Source organism: Chionomys nivalis, chromosome 14 (assembly GCF_950005125.1).
Source record: "Chionomys nivalis chromosome 14, mChiNiv1.1, whole genome shotgun sequence".
NCBI classification, from domain to species: Eukaryota; Metazoa; Chordata; class Mammalia; order Rodentia; family Cricetidae; genus Chionomys; species Chionomys nivalis.
Window position 1 is genome coordinate 57291039 of NC_080099.1, and position 18711 is coordinate 57309749.

General features: G+C 45.0%; 1 protein-coding gene across 1 annotated transcript; it reads left to right on the top strand.

The window, feature by feature from the left end:
• The first annotated feature begins 320 nt into the window (after window positions 1-320).
• On the top strand, window positions 321-17203 carry Ino80c (INO80 complex subunit C). Its single transcript, XM_057788740.1, has 5 exons — window positions 321-562; window positions 4903-5013; window positions 6156-6267; window positions 7189-7256; window positions 16811-17203. Exons 1-5 carry the CDS (start codon window positions 410-412, stop codon window positions 16940-16942), a joined length of 576 nt encoding a protein of 191 aa, XP_057644723.1. The 5' UTR covers window positions 321-409; the 3' UTR covers window positions 16943-17203.
• The last annotated feature ends 1508 nt before the right edge of the window (window positions 17204-18711 follow it).

Consider the following 18711-nt stretch of genomic DNA (forward strand, 5'->3'; position numbering starts at 1 on the left):
CACTTGACTGTAATCCTGGCATTTGGGAGGTGGAGAATGGTTTGGAATTCAAAGCTAACCTTGGGTACATGAGTTTGTGGCAAGCCTGGTCTACACAGAGAGCTGCAGGACTCTGTCTAAAAATCAAGAAAAAAAAAGTTACTAAAAGATAGGATGCTCACTGGGGCCCTAGAGGAAGGTGCCCAGACCAAGGCTCACAATCTCAGCAGCAGCCACCAGCTCGACGCCTACCGACCCGGAAGTAACACTTCCAAGCCCCGCCTCCTAGGAGAAGAGAGGGAGGAGTCCATTAGGCTCCTGGTGACCCGCAGTCTCGGAGCATCAACACGGAAGTAACCTTCAGCCGGAAGTTCCTGGGCCTGCCTGCGGAGGGGTGGGGGCGGGGAGCCGCAGGCGGACTGCGGGCAGGATGGCGGCTCAAATTCCAATCGTGGCTGCCACTTCTACCCCGACCATAGCCAGGAACAGCAAGAAGAGGCCAGCCAGCCCTTCCCACAACGGCAGCGGCGGGGGATATGGCACCAGTAAAAAGAAAAAGCTCTCCGCCTCCAGCTTTGCTCAGGTACGTTGTCCACACGGCCCGGGGACTACAGCGCATGCGCAGGCTCGAGAGGCGCCGAGAACGCTTGCGCGGGGCGGGGCGGAAGCTGCGGCGCGTGCGCAGTCCAGTGGGATGGTGCTGGTTGGGAGGTGTGGCTCGGTTCCAGCTGGAGAACGTCGGAATTCCTGGTGGAAATTAGTATTTTTGAGTCATAGGCCGGACCTACGGCTTTGGTTAGAAGTCAGCCGCATCATAGCGTAAGGTGGGAGGTTATAATCGGCTTAGTAGAAGGACCGCCCGGTTCTGTTTGAACTTGTTTTCTGTATCTCTCAGCAAGGGAAGTTCGCAGACACCCATAGCGAGCGTCTCCAGCAGACAATCCTGAGAGCCTGAGGGGTCGCCCCAGTGTGCAACATGGAGGAATACAAAGATGCTGATACCTGTGGCTTCCTTCGTTCTTTTTACCTGTGTTAAATCTGAAGGTTAAGAGGCTGAGGTCAAGCCGGGCGGTGGTAGCACACGCCTTTAATACCCACACCCCGAAGGCAGAGACAGGCAGGTCTCTGAGTTCCAGGTCAACTTGGTCTATAGAGTTCCAGGGCAGCCAGGGAGAAACCCTCTCTCGAAAAACAAACAAAACAAAAAGGAAGAAAAGAAAGAGATTGAGGTCGATGACGAAAGTGCGGAGACTGACTGCAGCTGGCGGAGACCAGCAGTGGTTTGGTTGGGCTCGTGTTTTACCCACTCTCTGTTTATAAAGATGGTTATGCTCTTCAACTTGTGTGGTGCGCTTGCTTAGCGACTCTGTCATTGTCACCACTTCCACCTCCTTTTTTGCATTTTCTGGGGTGTTTGCATGCATTGAAATACACAAAGCATACATAGTCTCCACATAAGAACATTCCTGAGAGGCCCAGAAAACTCACTCTGATCTTGTCCTCCTGCCTCAGCCTTGCAATTCTGTCACTATGCCCTTCCCTCCCTGCCACAAGTAACCACTTTTCTGCCTTCTTCTACCTCAGCTTTATTTATGTACCCCTTCTTCCTCTGCTCCCCAAAACAGGGTCTCTGTAGTCCTGGCTAGCCTGGAACTTGCTCTGTAGACCAGGCTGGCTTCGAACTCAGGGATCCACTTGTCTGAATGCTCCACTCCGGGCTTGTTTGTTTTGTTGGGGTATTATTATTATTATTATTATTATTATTATTATTATCATCATTATTATATCTTTGGTTGTTTCGTGTTTTGAAACAGGATCTCATTATGTTTCTCAGGCTACCATAGAACTCAGTATGTATTGCAGGTTGGAATACAGACTTAAATTGCTAATCCTCTGTTTCAGGCTCCTGAATGTTGAGATTACAGGCATGCATTATCATGCCCAGCTCTGTTATGTACTCTTGATTTGAGTCTTCATGAGCTGTGTAATGTGTATTCTCTTGTAGTTATCCATAATGTGATTTAATGTTCACTTATGCTGAGACCAAGCAATACAGTCACTACATTAAGATGAATTTCTGTTCTTGATTTTTTTTTTTTTTTTTTTTGCGTTTTGTTTTTTGATTCAGACTCTCAACAATATAGACCCTGCTGGACCTGGAACTTGTGATATATAGACCAGGCTAGCCTTGAATTTACAGAGATCCACCTGCCTCTTCCAGTTCTGGGATTAAAGACCAGTTTTACCATGCCCTGCTCTTTGTGGGCCACCTTTGGTTTGGTTTGGTTTGAGACAGGATCATATTGCCATGTAGACATTGCTGGCCTGAAATCACTGGTCTTGTAGCGGTCTTCCTGCCTCAGCCTTCTTATGGATATCTGCTATACCATACCTGGTCTGAGTTAACATTTTCTTTTTTCTTTTTTCCAGTCTTTTGAGACAGAATCTTACTATATAGCCTAATCTGACTATACTCCAGGCTGGGATTCTTATTCCAAATTACTATCAAATCAATCAAATCTGTTGTATTTGATTCTTTTTGTTTTGTTTTGTTTTTCAAATCAGGGCTCTGTGTAGCCCTGGTTGTCCTGGAACTTGCTGTATAGATTAGGCTGGCCTCCAACTCAGAGATCTGCCTGCCTCTGCCTCCGTCTCCTGGGTGCTGGGATTAAAGTCGTGAACCACCACCCCTAGGCTGCTATGTTTGATTCTTAAATGATGACAAAACACCCCAGGAGGAAGACAAGGTTGTCCTGAAGTCCCAGACCCAGTCATGAGGGCTGCTGTTAGCAGAAGCCATTGTTCAGCAGAGGCGGGTCTTCCAGTGTCTTACAGCAAGACTAGTATCGCTACCCTGGGACCTCCACCGTCATCCTTAGTAATGGGAAGAGAGCATAACCCTTAGTTCTGGGCATTACTTCCCTGTCTGTCTTGGCCTTCCATGTCTCAGGGCTGGATATTCCATCTCTTAAAGTCTCTTGGTGCTAATGGTACCTTCATGACATGGAAACCGCAGATCATCGTGTGTCTTATTTTAACTGTGGCAGAGCATCGTAGACTTGATTTTCCCTCTGACTAAAGGCCTTCCTGTCATCCTGACTCAGTACTGACTTGGAGGTTGTGAATGGGAGAACGGGGAAGTAAGGGTGGAGTCACAAGGGAGTGGGTTTAAGAGGAAAGACAAACAGAAACCAGAAAGCTCCCTGGGGTTTGTCTGGGTCGAGGTGGCTTAGAGCCCTACACTGCTGGAGAAGCAGTAGCCTTCCACGCTCCACAGCAAGTACTCTACCGCTGAGCCAATTCCCAGACCGGCGTTCCCTAGACTGCCGCCTGGAACAGTGAGCTCTGGTCACCCACACCCCATTACAGTCAGCAGAAGCACTTTGTTTTGTGGGGTGACCTCTCCCTGGCAGAACTTTACAACTGTCTGTCTAATCTACACTGACTTGCTGCCATGACTGCTTTCCCCAGGGGCCCCTGGAGGCTGGGGCGCTGGAGTTGGCTGTGCCGTGTCCATGGTTGGTACACTCTTGTCACAGTTGTCGTGAGAGATGTTAAGGACCAGGTTTCTTTCCCCTTAGCATCCCTTTGCTTCCTTAGCAGTTCACCTTGTTTGGCCTAGATGACCTCTTTCCTCCTGACTGGAGGTCTCCTGAGATCCTCTAATTAGCAGCTTGTCTTTTCCCCTTTTACCTTGGATCACAGCCTCTTCAAACAGATTTCAGGGCCAGGCAGGTGGCTCAGTGGTAGAAGGACTAGTGTAGCAGTTCCCATGTCCTCTCATGTGCTCCAAAAATACATGCAAGGAGATTTCAGTGTGAGTCCCCTCCCTCCTTCCCTCCTTTCTCTCCCTCCCTCCCTCCCTCCCTCCCTCCCTCCCTCCCTCCCTCCCTCCCTCCCTCCCTCCCTCCCTCCCTCCCTCCCTCCCTTCCTTCCTTTTTTTCTCAAGACAGGATCTCTACGAAGCCCTGGCCCTGGAACTAGCTCTGTAGGCCAGGCTAACTTTGAACTCACAGACATCCGCCTGCCTCTGCCTCTTGTACTGTCAGCTTTCTTTTGGAAGAAGTTCTGGAAGAAGTAGAAGTGATGTAGCAGAATCAGCATGTTGGTTGCCCTCGGGTCTGGGAGGGATTGGCCAGGAAGGGGTAGGAGAGTGTTCTGGAATGGCGGTGCTGTTCGGTGCCTCGGAAGGGTTTGGTTGTACCAGTGTCAGCGCTGGAAACTTGTGAAACCTCTACCTGACTCATATGCAGCTCGCTCCGTGAAGACAATGCCTCTATTCCTAAGATGTTTGTTCGGAAATTGGTTTAGAAGCCAGACAGCGTTTCTTACCTCTGCCTCTTTTGTGTTGTCAGCGTAAAGGCTTGTTTTAAAACTGCTTTGCAGGACACTGTGTTCCAGCGACAGCCAGCTGGCCCACGTCCCTCCAGCTTCCTCTTTTTCAGAATTCCCGTGTCCTGTTGTCCCCAAATGCAGACTAGCTCCAGCCTGGATTTTCTGACCAAAATAGACCCTTGAGGTCCAGGTCCTAAGGCTAGCTTTCCTATTTTGAGAAATAGTTGACAAGATCATTGAAATATAAAGACCATGTGGTGTCATAGAATGGATTTAAATTGAAAAGGTGTGTGCTGTGTAGCCTTAAACCAGTCCGCCTGTGCCTCAGTTTTCTGTAAGATGAGGATAGCCTCACCTCCTTAGCAGTTGTCAGAGTTATGAGACAGTTGGCACAGGACAGCAGTCCCTGGGCTCCGCAGCTCCTGCTTGTGCCCGCAGTGCTCCTGCTTGTATAGATAGTGTTCCCCGGCCTCCAGGGCAGGCGCCTGCTGGAGCCCTGGGCCCCTTGCATGTCTGTCTTGTTGAAAACAGATGTGAAGAACCCACCTGGATTGGCTTCAAAAAAAATTTTTTTTTCTGTGTTTTAAGGGTGTCAGCATTGAAGCCGTGAGTGAGAATAAAATGGCGTCCTCTGAGTTTAGTTCGGGGCCTGTGGAAAAAGCTGCCAAACCACTGCCTTTTAAGGATCCCAACTTCGTGGTAAGCATATAAGATGCTATACAAATACAGGGGTGAACAGCTGCACCTCAGCTCCGATGGAGTTGGGCCTGAGTTGGGTCTGGAGGCCCTCCTCCCTCAGTTTCATTTGATGGACGGATGGGGTGGGGCTGGAAAGGCCTTTGTGATTTCCCAGTGTGCCAGGCCTTTCCAGAATTCCCCAGAGGATAGAACTTGGAGGGTGATCTTACCCATGATTGTTCCCCTACGCTTTTACTGGCCTTCACTTTTAAAAGAAGTTTGAAATAGATAACTGAAATAGGAGCACTCCTCACTAATTTCTTTAGATCCCTTTCATTCATGAGGGCTATATTAAATAATCAGTTTTAGTCACTCAAATTATACCTTTAAACGTTTATTTTTTATTAATGAGTCTTGGCATCTATTGTAACTGGAGTCTGCAAATACGTTAGTATTCTTTTCCATTTTATTTTTTAATCTTTATAGCACAAACGGAAATTTCCAGAAGGCTTGCCATACCATGATTAAAGCCTGCTTGGGTTTTTCAGGACCACTGGTGATTAGGAGGCCAAGTGACACACCCTCAGAGAGGAGTTTAGAGATGTGATCTTAAGGCAAAAACCAACTTTGTGGCAAACTTATTTTAAAGGGATGAGATCATAAGTGAATTCAACTAGGCTGAACCGAGGAAGGAATTTGCTTTCCTGTGTACATGCTGAGAAATAGCCATTTGTTGGCTTGCTTTCTCTTTCTTTCCCATATGTTGCCTTCCTTCCTTCCTTCCTTCCTTCCTTCCTTCCTTCCTTCCTTCCTTCCTTCCTTCCTTCCTTCCTTCCTTCTTTCTTCCATTTATTTGTTTATTTATTTATTCATTTATTTATTTATTTTGAAAAAAAGTCTCCTATAGCCTAGGCTTGCCTCAAACTCATCCTGTAACTGAGACTGGCCTTGAACTTCCAGTCCTGCCTCCATCATGAATAGCTAAAAACTATGTTCTTCCAAACAAAGATAAAAGTATACAGTGAGGTATTTTTAAAAGTCTCAGCGACACAAATAGTTGCTTCCAGACTGAGAGGTGCCTGACAGCTCTAACGGGCATGGTGTCGGGTTTGCCAGGCGCATCTCAAACTGACTTGTCCCTTCTAACCCACTTTCCGTCTGAGCACTCTGGCCACGGCGGCGCAGCAGCTGGCAAGAAGAACAGGACCTGGAAGAACCTCAAACAGATCCTCGCTGCCGAAAGGGCGTTGCCATGGCAACTGAATGATCCTAACTGTGAGCATCCAGAGCCTTCCATGTGTTGGTAATGCAGACAGGAACTTCCCTACAACAAGCCTACGTTATTTGCTCCTGTTTGTGTTATTGTGGGTGATGTTCTTAGCCTGAGAACTGTAGGGTGGCACCCATCCAGGAATATTATGCATGCATCCCCTCTTCTCTGTGTCTGTGTTGAGTCCGTTGGTTTAGTTTTTAGTGTCATTATTTGGAAATTTCAATCTGGAGAAGCAGGTCCTGCTGTGATAATGATGATGTTTCTAGTAGATCTCTCATTTAAACATCTCCTCCTTACATTTGTTTCACAAGCAGCGTAGCCTACCTGTGATGTGGGATTTGGGAGAGTCTCCATCAAGCAGCTTACAGGCCACACACTTACTCTCTGAGTAAATACCTCCTGCCTTAGTATGTCCAGACCTGGGCAAAGCCCGTTAGATGTTTCTGTCGACTACACTGGAAACTTCAGGTTCCAAGATCTCACCACCTCCTGTCCTGCTGAGCGTCTTCCATGGGGTGACTCAGATGGTGACAAGTTAGTCATCTGGGTGTGGACCGCTTGAATCTGGGTGTGTGGATCCAGTTAGTGTTGTGTGGCCTTTCATCACTGGAAGCCCATTTGAACTGGAGACTGTGACATGGCCTGTGGGTAGATGAACCTGGCAGTTCCACTGGGGTAGCTTGTCTCTGGGGGCAGGGCAGGACCCTAGCTGAGGCCGGCACTTAGTCTGCGACACACATAGTCTGCTATTTTTGAGAAACCTCCCTTGTTTCCCTGGTCAATCCCCGGAGGTTTCTGTAAGCGTGTAATCACAAAAGAAATCTCAGGACTATTATCACATGTTACCTTAGAATAAAGGAGAAGGAATTCGGATAGTTTGAAGGCTATTTGGTCATCCTTTTTCTTTTCTTTCTTCTTTTTAGACTTTAGTATTGATGCTCCTCCTTCCTTTAAGCCAGCTAAGAAGTATTCCGATGTTTCAGGCCTTCTTGTGAGTATAATTACATCTGACTATATTATCATTAAATGTAAGATTTCACAGTCAAGTCTGTCTAAACCAATGGCCCTGCCTGGAGCAGGCTGTGACCTGAGTCTCTGGGTAGTCGGGAGAGGCCATTGCTCCAGAAAGCATGACACAGAATTCTCACTTCTTTTTTCCTTGATAGTTAACTGTGTGAGACAGCATTAATGAACAGCCATTTCTGCTTTTACTCTTAAGGTTTTAAAATACTGATTTTACACAATTGGTGGTACTTTAAAGAAAATCTCCTGGACTGGTGATGTAGCTCACTGGTAGAGCACCTGTCTAGCGTGCCTAACACCGAAGAGTGCATCTTTAAGTCAGAACAGGCAAACACAGTTTCTCAGCCTTTTCTCCAATGAAGTGGTATATGTAACCCACATATCTAAAAGAGCCAGAGCCCCTCTCTCCATGTGCTACTCTGGATCTGGTCCTCTTTCCTCCTTCCTAATTCACCACCTTGACCCCTCCCATGCTGCTGCATCAGAGCTGCACTGAGGCAAGCGTTGTTGATGGGGGTGGAGTGCACTGAGCGCCAGCTTCCACTCTTGCCGAACCAAGAGTGGGTGCAGAACCTGTAAGGAGATTTCAGCTCACCTTCATCCTTCTTCATCTCTTGTAAATTTGAAAAGTGAGATTTTTTTTTCTGCAAATTATAGAAATGATGAAGCATGCTACTTCTAAAATTTACCTGTATATCATTTAAATGCTTTGCAGTTTAATGAGGATAGCTGCACCATCTGTCACAAACTGGCCAGATTAATTCTATACATTATACCAGGAAGTGTGCTTCTTCCGTCATTGCATAATCTCCTCTCTCAACTCTTTCTGAGGTCTGCTTCTGTCTGAATTCATAGAGCTACGTGCTTGGGTTAGGGTGTTTGTTCTCCTGAAGGAGAACAACTGTGAACTTGTTGATTTGCTGTGAACTTGGCTCCCATTATGGTGTTGAGCTGTTGAGAGGTGGGCCTGATGAAATAATGATGCTTCTTGAAAATGGATCGCTTCAGGTCAGCTCCCATAAGATGGACTAGTTTCTGCAAGAGAGTGCTGTCATGAAAAGAGCCTCTTCCTTTCTCTGTCTTTGCTTGCACACATGCCTTTCCTTTGCTTGGCCTGTTCTCTTCACACCATGTTGAAATGCACCCAGGTGCTCCTAGCCTTTGAGCTCTCTCTCCAGCATTGTAAGCCACATTTCTTCATAAAGCATTCACTTTCTTTTTTAAGAGAGCAATACAGAATGAACTAGAACATAGTTTCAGCTTTCTTTTTGTGCAAGTTTGCATGGCTTATCTCTCGTGAGTGTTTTGCCTTTGTCTGTATCTTTGTATTTAGAGGAAATTTCCTATAGAATGGGTCTTGCTTTGTACCCACCTGGCAGTGTGACACCAGATAGATTTATGTGGTTCACATTTCAGTGAGCATTACTGTGGGTATGTAGCTGGAATTTTCTTTGGGCAGCCAACCAGCTCTCAAATAAAGACACGGAAAATCATATTAATTATGACTGCTCAGCCTTAGCTCAGGTTTGTCTCACTAGCTCTTTTAACTTAATTTAACCTGTTTCTATTCATCTATGTTTTACTGTGGGGCTTTTTACCTTTCTTTCATTCTGTATATCCTACTTTCCTGGTCTTCCATGTCTGTCTGGCCCCTGTCATCTTCCTGTCATTTCCTTTTCTTTCTTCGTTTGTACCTGAGCTTAAATTCCTACTTCTACTTACTTTCCCTGTCCAAGAGTCCCCTCTCTCGCTATTTGCTATTCAGCTTTTTATTAGACCAATCAGGCGCCTTAGGCAGGCAAGGTAAAACAACAACGCATCTTTATATTAGTAAACAAATGCAACATAAACAAATGCATCACATCTATACATAGTTAAACAAATATTCTACAACATTTCTGCATTTTTGACTAAAGAAAGGTTCTAGCTTCAACATAATAAGACTATATGTAATAAGAACAATTATCAAGTAAGGATTACATTTTTAATATCCAGTCCATTTGCATTTGGCAAATTCAGAGAGAATGCTCCATTATTTGTCCTATCTTGGTGAGTTCAAAGTTGTATACCTAATTTACTTTCTGTCCTAGCTTGTATTACCAACTCAAAATTTTTGTAGACCTCAAAATACTTTCTTAGATAAACAGTTTAAGCTTTTTTTTTTTAAAAAAAATATTTATTTATTTATTATGTATACAATATTGTCTGTGTGTATGTCTGCAGGCCAGAAGAGGGCACCAGACCTCATTACAGATGGTTGTGAGCCACCATGTGGTTGCCGGGAATTGAACTCAGGACCTTTGGAAGAGCAGGCAATGCTCTTAACCACTGAGCCATCTCTCCGGTCCCCAGCTTTTATATTTCTTAGCCTTATAAACTTTACATTTCTTATATAAGCTTCTTTGTTAAGTTTGGTAACAAGGAAAACTATAACTATCTCATTTTCAACTCCATCAGAGACAAAAGAAGGATATAATATTACCTGAGTAAACAGGAAGTAAAAAACAAGCAACTTCCAAAACTATAGAAGTGACAGAAACAGCTGGCTGCCTGGATAGTCACCCAATCTGTCAACAGTCAAGGCAAGGGCAGTGTCTTGCCCAAATGGCTAACTGTGCCACAATGAAAGCAAACTCCATATAGAGGTTCTTCAACACCCATTATCCTTTTATCAAGCAGATTGGTTCTGCCAGGAGCAGACATGTCTCACTGTCATGAAAAACCTTAGATAATTAAACATCTTAAATGTCATATTCTGTTAGGTGTCTGAAGCATTTGAAGATCACCTATCTATCTAAAATATATGTTTAACCTTGAAAATTTACCTAACATAACTGCAAGTGTGATTGTTATAGGTGACTAACTACTAACCTGCAGTTTTAATCATCCTAAATAGTGTGTAATAATAACTTTCAAGGACTAGAACTTTATATTACATTTTAAAATGAACTTCATAGGTACAATACCTTAAAGAACAGTAGAAACATATATATGGTATAGCAAAAATAACCTTAAATTTGTATCAGTATACAAAAATCCATAATAAGGTAAAATATTTGAGATGAATAGTTGTCTTTATACCCTATATTTCTATATCTCTACTAGATGATGACAAACATGACCCACCAAATAACCAAAAATCACCCACCCCATCTCTTGAGAATGTGGGCATTATATTCTCTAGACTGCTTCCTGTTGTCTGGGGGGCGATGGCATCCCCAGGGAACCCTAAGACAATTGAGATAATGGTCAGGTCCTAAGAAAACTAGATATAATATTTGTTGTTCAGTCTCTGTCATGGGAAAGTGCAAGGCTTATCTGAAGTCTTGGCTAGAATAGTCTGTGAGACTGAACCATCTCAGCCAGCAGCCTTGAAGTTGTTCTGAACACAGAACTCTGAGGAAACTGTAACAGAACTTTATCTGAAAGCCTGGACCACCTCAGCCACCTGTTTTCATTGGTATCTGGTCCCCTTGCTCTGAAAACACACAAATTTTCAAAGATAGCCTACATATCTGTATTAACACAGTATGGACTGTACATTGTACAGAAGCCAGCCAAAGATTTTTGTTTTATGTTTGGTCAGGTAAAGCTATCTGTCAGCTTTATGTTTGTTTGGACTGTGTAAGCAAACCTCTGTCCATGTCATAGGAAAGGATGACGTGTAATGATAACTCATGAGGACTCTGTAACCATGTCTCATCCTTCTCAGAGTTGTTCCCACGTCAAGGGATCAGCATATGTCACCTGTCTTGTAGTTTTTCTAGGTTTAATTCTTTATGTCTGTAGCCAAGATTTTCAGGGAGTCTTCCCCAATCAAATCTGGTCTCTATTAATGTTGAAGGAATCCACAGTCTTTCTTTTCCTGTGGAAACAAAAGCTTAACCTTTTCCCCAACACAATACACTTTCTGAATTCCACTTTAAAGTTAAGATATCTCTAAAGTGTCTAGGCTGGTTTAATTCAGCAGTTCCTTTTACAATCCATGTCTCTCAGCAGCTGCTGTTCACTCATCAGCATTTAAAAACTTTAAAGTCAACAAAGCAGCATTCAGGATCCAGATTCCCTCTGTATTTCCCATCCTTACATGGCTTATTCTTTTTATATTACTTTACTCCTTCTTTAAAGACTTTACTTAATTATTTTAAGCTATTTTTTCCTATGACTGTCTTTACCCATTTTTCTTTTCTTTCTTAAGCACCTACTTACACTGTAACCTGTTTAAAGTTTTTCCAGTCTGGACCTGTTTTACTGTTCATTCATAGTGTTCTCTGACCGTGTGAGCAAAACCTTAAACTACTAAGTGGCAGCCAGGTCCTCCACTGTGCGGCTCTAGTGGCTGCCTACATACCTCCTCAGGTTCATGAGAGCCGAGCCTTAAGCCAAGAGCTGCATTTAACTGCCCCAGCTCTAGGAATTAGGTGCGCACCAGGGCAGGCATTTTTAGTTAGCTTGCTGTTTCTACTTAGCGTACTGGTTGTTCAAGTGCTCTGATGCATTTTTGTCAGCTTCCTCAGACCCTATATGGAAATTTGGGCCTCACATTGGTCGCTGTATGTAGTTGCAATTTTCTTTGCATCGCCAGCCATCTCCCAAATAAAGACATGGGGAATTATTATTAATTATGAATGGTTGGCCTTAGCTTAGGCTTGCCCCACTAGCTCTTTTTACTTAATTTGACCTATTTCTCTTCATCTATGTTTTACCTCAGGGCTTTTTACTTTCTTTCTCTCTGTATGTCCTGCTTTCCTGCTTCCTCCGTGTCTGTTCAGTTGCCCCTGTTGGATCCTTTTCTTTCTTCCTTTCTTTCTGAGCCTAAATTTCTCCTCTTACTCTCTCTGCCCAGAAGTCTTGCCTATACCTCCTCCCTTGTTGTAATAAGAGCAGCAGGGCTGCGTCTCCGGCACCCGGCCGCCCACATGGCTAGCTTATGCCCCGAAATAATTACGTGGAAACTGTATTCTTTTGAACACTGCCTGGCCCATTAGTTCCAGCCTCTTATTGGCTAGCTCTTACATATTGATCTAACCCATTTCTAATATTCTGTGTAGCACCATGAGCTGGCTTACCAGGGAAGATCTTAACCTGCGTCTGTCTGGAATGGGAGAATCATGGCGACTCACTGACTCTGTTCCTTTTTCCCAGCATTCTATCTGTTTACTCCACCCACCTAAGGGCTGGCCTATAAATGGGCCAAGGCAGTTTCTTTATTAAATGAAAGTAACTCCTCCATCACTCCCTTGATACTGACTATTCAACTTTTTATGAGACTAATCAGGTGCCTTAGGCAGGCAAGGTAAAACAGGAACACATCTTTACATAATTAAATGCAACACATCTTTGCATAGTTAAAATATTAAACAATATTAAACAAATATTCCACAATATGGGTGAATTTAATCCACCTGTTTTCTTTGATCCATCTGCATGCCTTTATCCCTTGTTTTGGTCTTGTGTTGGTCTAATTGGGCACTTTTAAACACTTTGGAGCAGTTTAGCTTACAGTGAGACTGAGAGGCTTGTCCAGGGGGAGTTCTCACGCTCCCAATTCAGCTCATTCCATTATTAACAACTGCAGTGGGTTTGTTACGATTAGTGAACCACTAGAGATGGCATTGTTACCACAGTTTATTAATTTTCTTCGTTTGGGGCCAGGTGTAGCCTAGTGATTAGCTTTGCCTCAGGTGCAAAGGATGGTTTGATCCTCAGTACCACCAGCTGAGAAGGAGCATGAGAGAGAAAGGCAGGCCGGGAAGAGGTGGGAGATGAAGAAAGAAAGGCAAATATTTCTAGATTCTGCCCAAGCCCAGTGTACTATCTTGTCAAGGATACCATATCGTCTTTAGTTGTCATAACTCTTTAGACCACTCTTTAACTGTGGCACTTTCTCAAATTTTCCTTGTTTTCGGCAGCTTTGTCAGAGGTTTGTGTGTGTGTGTGTTGAGATGGGTAGTCTGTCTGGACTTCTCTAGCTTGTCGTGAGCTCCTGAGCTCACGTGACCTTCTGCCCCAGCCGCGGGACTAGAGGCCTGTGCCACCACAGCTGATTGCGCGTCAGGTTCTTTACAGAGTGCTCTGCTATGGAACTGTGCCACGCGCTTTCCTCATGAGGGAGCGAGGCTAACTGGGCATTTTAATTCTTATTTATGCCCCCTTTAAAGGAAGCTGAGTGGTTGCCCTCCTAGACCTAATGCTCATCTTGCCACACTGAGTTTGTTTTCAGCACTACACTGCTTTTTCTGGAGTGTGAGGCTCATGTACTAATCCCTTTCCAGCACATTCTTGTTCTTTGTTGTCATGTTTACTTCTGTGTGAGATAGCACAAAGTAGATTACTAGTTCTTGCATGTGTTATCTTTTAGAGAAACAAAATTTTTAAAGGATTTTTTCTTTGTTTTTTCTATTCCCAGCCTTCTTCACTGGGTTGTGTATGTCCATCTAGCAATCTGATCCCACAGCTTTTCACTAGAACTACTTCCTGAGTCTCCCATGATTTCTGTTTCCTTGGCCATTGGTCTCTGTACCCTCTTTTCTGTTGAATGTGTGCTGTGCTCATTTTAGTGGTTGTCTGAGGCAGGAAACCTGGTGTGGCGCCCATTACTGTTCTGTCCTGAAATGGGGATCTTGCTCTGTGTCATTTTGAGCAGCTGGAAGTCATGGTTTATGAACAGACTCAGAAGCTAGCTCCTTGGCATATCCATTTTTTCCTCAACCCTGGCAAGCAACCGTCAGCTGGTACAGTGGTTCTCACCTGTGAAGAGGCATCAGTGCCATTTTGAAGACCATTAGTCCAGGCTTTTGTGGCATCAGCAGAGGTCTTGCTATATATATGTTACCTAAGCTCTGACTATAAGAATTAAGGTGTTAAGAACGTATGAAGAACTCTACTCCCAAACCACTGACAGTTTTTTATTTTTTTTCCTTCCTTTCTTTCTTTCTTTCTTTCTTTCTTTCTTTCTTTCTTTCTTTCTTTCTTTCTTTAAGATTTCTGCCTTCTCCCCGCCACCACCTCCCATTTCCCTCCCCCTCCCCCACCAAGTTCCCCTCCCTCATCCTCCCTAAGAGTAATCCGGGTTCCCTGCCCTGTGGGAAGTCCAAGGACCACCCACCTCCATGCAGGTCTAGTAAGGTGAGCATCCAAACTGCCTAGGCTCCCACAAAGCCAGTACGTGCAGTAGGATCAAAACCCATTGCCATTGTTCTTGAGTTCTCAGTAGTCCTCATTGTCCGTTATGTTCAGCAAGTCCGGTTTTATCCCATTCTTTTTCAGACCCAGGCCAGCTGGCCTTGGTGAGTTCCTGATAGAACATCCCCATTCTGACAGTTTTTTAAAAGAAGTGGGGAAGAGCTGGGCTAGGCAATGACAGAGGAAATATGGGTGATCATGAGTTCACCTCACCGGTAGCTGGGAAAACACTATCAGATGGAAGGACTAAGAATGTTTGATTGTATATTTCAGCCTGGATGAAGAGATTATGTGTTCATACACTGCTCTTTGGGAGTAGAGGGCATTGATGCAGCTCCCTTGAATGGCAACTTGGCATATTTTCTTTTTTTTTTTTTTTTGTTTTGTTTTGTTTTTTTTTTGTTTTTCGAGACAGGGTTTCTCTGTGGTTTTGGAGCCTGTCCTGGAACTAGCTCTTGTAGACCAGGCTGGTCTCGAACTCACAGAGATCCGCCTGCCTCTGCCTCCCGAGTGCTGGGATTAAAGGCGTGTGCCACCACCGCCCGGCTTGGCACATTTTCTTAAAGAAAACAAAGAAAGAAAGAAACCTACGACTTGGCAGTTTGCCTTCTATGCAGCTCCCCAGAGAAATAGGATGCCCAAGAAACTTAGGCAGAAATGTTTCTGAACGACTATTAGCAAAGTGTTGGGGGGTTCCATGATGGTCTTTTGTTGAGATGTGTTGCTGTTTTCTGTGAGCTGGATCAATGTGGAACATTCCAGGGTACATTCTTGACTAGAAGATGCCAGCAGTGTGGATTGTATGGTAAACACACACACACACACACACACACACACACACACACACACACACACTGGTTCTCTGCTTGGTTTGTCTAGTAAGACATAAATTTTGAAAGCCTGGAAGGATCCCCACCAACAGTGGCTTTCTCGGGGGAAGCCAAAGACTCTGAGGTAGAAGATGCTGGTGAAGGGTTCTTTCTCTCTGTGAAAAGCTTTAGTTTTATTCTTTAGATGGCAGGAGGAAGGCATGAGTATGTTACACCTGCCTTTACAAAGCTATGATGAGTGCTGTGAATCTAGAGACTGCTGGGGCTTGTGAACACTGCCTGTCATCCTAAAGCCAGGGCGATGCAGAAGCAGTTTGCTGAGTCCCATGGGCAGGCAGCCTGTTTTTTCTTCCAATCTCAAGGGACAGAATCCAGAGGAGGGTGGGATATTCTTTACTCATCTGGCTCAGGGATATGGTTTGACTTACTTCTTTCTATTCAGAACTCTTTGTGTTGACTCCTGGCTCCAGGCTGTTTCAGCTTTTGTCTGTGACCATTTTGTCTGTGCCACAAGGTCTCTGTGTTCTAAATTGTTTATGTGGCAGCTTTCTTGGCATGAGGTGTGAACTCAGGTGGCCAACTCAGCATGGTGTAGTGGTAGGAGTGAGGCTGCCACACATGAAGCCCCAGTGAGGCTGGCCATAGCTTTATGTGTGGAGTCAGGTTATCCATGCCAAGTTCATGTCCTGCATCCTCTGAGAACATGAGGATGGCTTGCCCCGCCAGAGAGCTCACCCAGCTACTGCACAGCCGCGAGCTCTCTGAAACAGCTTTGTTCCTGCTTCTCAAATAGGGCCTTTCCCTGTGTTGCTGTCATCAAAGGAAACGTAATTCACGGGAGACAGCTTGGGACAGCATTCCTCCCATCCTCTGGCCCTTCCCTGTCTCTCTGCTCCTGTCCTTGAGCCTCAGAAGGGGTGAGAGATGTTCGCTTAGGGTCTGCCGAGCACTCCACAGTCCCTTATTCTCAGCACTTTGATGAGTTCTGAGTCTCTGCAGAGGTGGGAGTCAGAAGGCTGGGATATGTGACCATCATGAAACGAGTCTTGGATCTGCAGTTTGCAGTCCTTGAGATACCAATAAGAAGTGTCCCAGGATCTGGTGGGGCCGTTCCTCTTCCTCCAGACTGTGCCTGGAGTATCCTTCAAGTCTAGAAAGATGAATGAGTCTGCCAAAGTGAGCAATTTAGTGGTTTTGTTTTGTTTTGTTTTCTTCAGTTTTTTGAGACAGGTTTTCTCTGTAGCTTTGGAGCCTGTCCTGGAACTCACACTTTGTAGACCAGGCTGGCCTTGAACTCATAGATCTTCCTGCCTGTACTGCTGGGATTAAAGAGCACTGGGTTTAAAGGCGTGCACCACCACTGCCTGGCACAATTTAGTGTTCTTGGTGACAGTGAAGCATAATGAAGATGTATTTTACTTTGAGTAAAGTAGAAAAAGATTAAAGTTGTGCTTAAAATATCTCCACCAACAACTTTCTGTCCTTCCCTCGCCTGTTTCTCTCCCAGGCCAACTACACAGACCCTCAGAGCAAGCTGCGGTTCAGCACCATTGAAGAGTTCTCCTACATTCGCAGGCTGCCGTCTGATGTCGTCACAGGCTACCTGGCCCTGAGGAAGGCCACGAGCATCGTTCCCTGAGCCTGGGAAGTGGAGATGAAGTGGAAATGACCTTGAAAACAGACTCTGCCCTTGTGGTTTTGTTTCAGAGAAACAGATGTGTTCTGCTGTCAATCCAAGAGTGTCAGCTCTGTGTCGTGCAAAGATTGTCTGGCTTTACCATAAGGGTCTCTCTGACTTTTTTCCTCCAAGTGTGATGTACCTCTTTTAAGTCATACTTCAGTTGTTGCAAGTAAAAATTGTTTGATAAGAAAATATAGTAAAGTTATGAATTTAAGTTAACTCAGGCAAGTCCCGGATTTGGTTTGCGAGTTGTAAACCCTTGTCAAACATTTTCAATGAATGTGCAGTGCAAACACAGGTCTGGACCTTGGCCAGCATGCCAGCCCTTCCCCGGATCAGAAACTTCTGTTTTCTGCTGTGCTGGCAGGAGTTGGAAACTTTAGAAGACTTTATCCATCATGACATGCCTGCTGGTGATTTGTCTCTGCTAGAGCCCAAAGGATAAATCCAGCTTTAAAAGGAAAAGAGTCGAAGCGACAGATTTTGGAGGCCCAGCAATTAAGATCACCTGTTGCTTTTGTAGGGGACCCACGTTTGGTTCTTAGGGCTCACATGGTAACTCCCAACTATCTCTAACTCCAGTTCCAGGGCATCCAACCCCTCTTCTGACCTCTAAGGACACCGAGTGTGTGCATACATACATGCAGACAAACTCTCATAATTATAAAATTAATATAAATATTTTTTAAAATTTGAGTTTTCTTCTCAAGACCACACTGGTATCCACACTGCTCTGACTTGAGTCCTGCTAATACAGGCTGCATGTCTCCACTGTAGAAGAGGGGCCACGAGGTACACCTTAGAGTGGCCAGATGTCAGAGACTCTGCTAGAGCAGGGGGGAGGAGAGGAGGACCACGGCACAGTCATTACTTTTCCTGCAGTGACCACATGTCTGGCACGGAGGATGCGTGTCCACAGCTGTGGGGCAGGCATGAGGCAGCTGGCCACACCGCAGCCACGGCCATGAAGCAGAGAACAGACAAGGGAGGCTGGACTGGAACCCCCCAAGGTCTGCCTCAAGTGACCCACGTCCTCCAGAGGGACTCTACCACTGTGGCACAGCTCAACAGTCTCCTAAAACTGGGCCACCCACATTCGGATAATGGCACCCTGTCTCCCGAGGGGAAGTGTGTGTCTTCTATAGTGGATGAGACCTAACAGAGGCCACACTATTTCCCAGCAGGTACCACTGTTCTGAGCCGGCGCCTCTTAGGAGGAGGCCTCCTGTCATCAAACAGCACAGGTGCCCTATGGAGAGGTCACAGATGTCTTCTTACATGAAACAATGTTATTTCCAATAATGTCCTCATCTGAGAGGATGTGTGGGCCTTATTTGGATCCTGGCTCAAACAAAAAGCTTAGAATACTCCCAAGACAGTTCTGAACGTAGGTTTTGATGTGTGAAGATGTGTGGGGATACTTACGATCACTTTTAATTGGGATGCTGGTATCACAATGTTAAAGGAACGGGTTCGTATTTTAGAGACAGAGGCTAGAACATTAATGGACAGAGCAGTATGGTATCTGTGATTTGTTTTTGGATGACGTGGGAGAGAGGAAATCGATGGAAGGAGTGTTGAGACAAGATTGGCAGTGAGTCAGCTATTGTGTGCTAAGTACACGGAAGTTCATTGCACCGTTCTACTCTGTGTGCATTCTAATTTCTCCATAATAAACTTAACAAGGATGTGGTATTTTTATTACCAACAGTTGAAGAGAGAAAGTA